This window comes from Chiloscyllium plagiosum, chromosome 24 (genome assembly GCF_004010195.1).
Source record: "Chiloscyllium plagiosum isolate BGI_BamShark_2017 chromosome 24, ASM401019v2, whole genome shotgun sequence".
Lineage (NCBI taxonomy): Eukaryota > Metazoa > Chordata > Chondrichthyes > Orectolobiformes > Hemiscylliidae > Chiloscyllium > Chiloscyllium plagiosum.
In genome coordinates this window covers 11976746-11978037 of record NC_057733.1, presented here as the reverse complement: position 1 = coordinate 11978037, position 1292 = coordinate 11976746, and the positions used below count along the sequence as shown (strand labels likewise).

The window sequence follows — 1292 nt, the reverse complement described above, 5'->3', positions numbered from 1 at the left end:
GCATTTCCAACGCCCCTCCCCCAAGTCCCTCCTCCCTACCTTTTATCTTAGCCTGCTGGACACACTTTCCTCATTCCTGAAGAAGGGCTCATGCCAGAAACGTCGATTCTCCTGCTCCTTGGATGCAGCCTGATCTGCTGCGCTTTTCCAGCAACACATTTTCAGCAAATTCTATTTTAGTCCAAGCTTGCATCTTCACCTTACATAAATCAAATATCAGTTGCTGCAATACAGGTAAACATCATTATAAGTATAAACTTTTAAATGAAGCTTTTCAGTAAAAGTGTATCTTTTGATAAAACTGACAGAACCAATGATAGAAGTCAGCTGTCAGTCCATGCATTACAAGATAATATAAAGAGTCAGAGTTGCACTTAAATCAACACAAAACATTGCCAATTTATGCTGAGTAGTAAAAGCACTATGCTGTCTCTTTAACCATGTATAAACTAAGGACAGCTTCCGAAGTGAGATTAAGGATGGCATTTCTGTCTTACATGTGCTAGAGGCTTGACTTGAACACTAATAGTTGGACGATACTGACGAAAATCTGTTTTGATCACACAAACTTTCCTCTCCATTCTCCCAGCCTCTCATCCCGCCATCACTCAGGCATCAAGAGGAAGCGTGTGAGACCAGCACTGGCAGCTTGCTGTTACCTGACCCTTCAGAAGTACTGAGAGAGAAGGGTGAGCGAGAGACAGAACGAGAGGGAGGGGGAGGGTGAATCACTGAAAAAAAAACTAAAGCTTCAGCCAAGCCCTAAAGCTAAATTGAAGTGGAGAAAATCTCCCTCTGCTTTATAGCGTAAAGAAACCCCGCCTGCAAGAAACCAGCCAGCTCAGGCATTCAATTCCTCTCTTATCTGATCAAGGAAGCTCAGTTGTATTAGCTAAGCAGCAGGCTGACATTTGCAGACACACATACTGTACCATATTTACACTTCCAGAGATTGGAGCATGAGAGCACTCCACAGTGACCAGGATAACCCTTTCAGCTTCAAACCTTTTTGCTCTAACCCTGACTGGGACAGAGAAGGAAAGGTTCACCGGCCATTTCACAACACATTTTGCCTCACAAAGGGTTACAAACAAGACTGCAAGGAGCTCAGTGCTCTCACAGGGCCGCTGGATGGCTGTGGGCTGTTAGCTGGTTGCCAGAAAGTGTGAAGCAAGAAAAAAATTAGGTGTATATTGAATTGTTGCCAATATCTCTCCTTTTAAAAGGTTGATTTAAAAGAATAGTCCTTATCACAATGGGTGACCCATCCAAATCTACACACACTCAATTAC

At 43.3% G+C, this 1292-nt stretch overlaps 1 protein-coding gene across 7 annotated transcripts in view; it reads right to left on the bottom strand.

Annotated features, from left to right (window-relative positions):
- The window catches only part of LOC122562023 (myosin-16), a 277196-nt gene extending 276159 nt beyond the window's left edge, over window positions 1–1037 (bottom strand). For 3 of the 7 annotated variants that reach the window (XM_043714426.1, XM_043714433.1, XM_043714429.1), the window contains exon 1: window positions 498–656. In XM_043714426.1, the coding sequence (XP_043570361.1) occupies window positions 498–581 (84 nt within the window). In that variant the 5' untranslated portion in view covers window positions 582–656. Of the gene's footprint in view, window positions 1–497; window positions 657–932 lie in introns of those variants that run through there. The other 4 variants (XM_043714428.1, XM_043714431.1, XM_043714432.1 and 1 more) reach the window with 4 other exon arrangements.
- Between the last annotated feature and the right edge of the window lie 255 nt (window positions 1038–1292).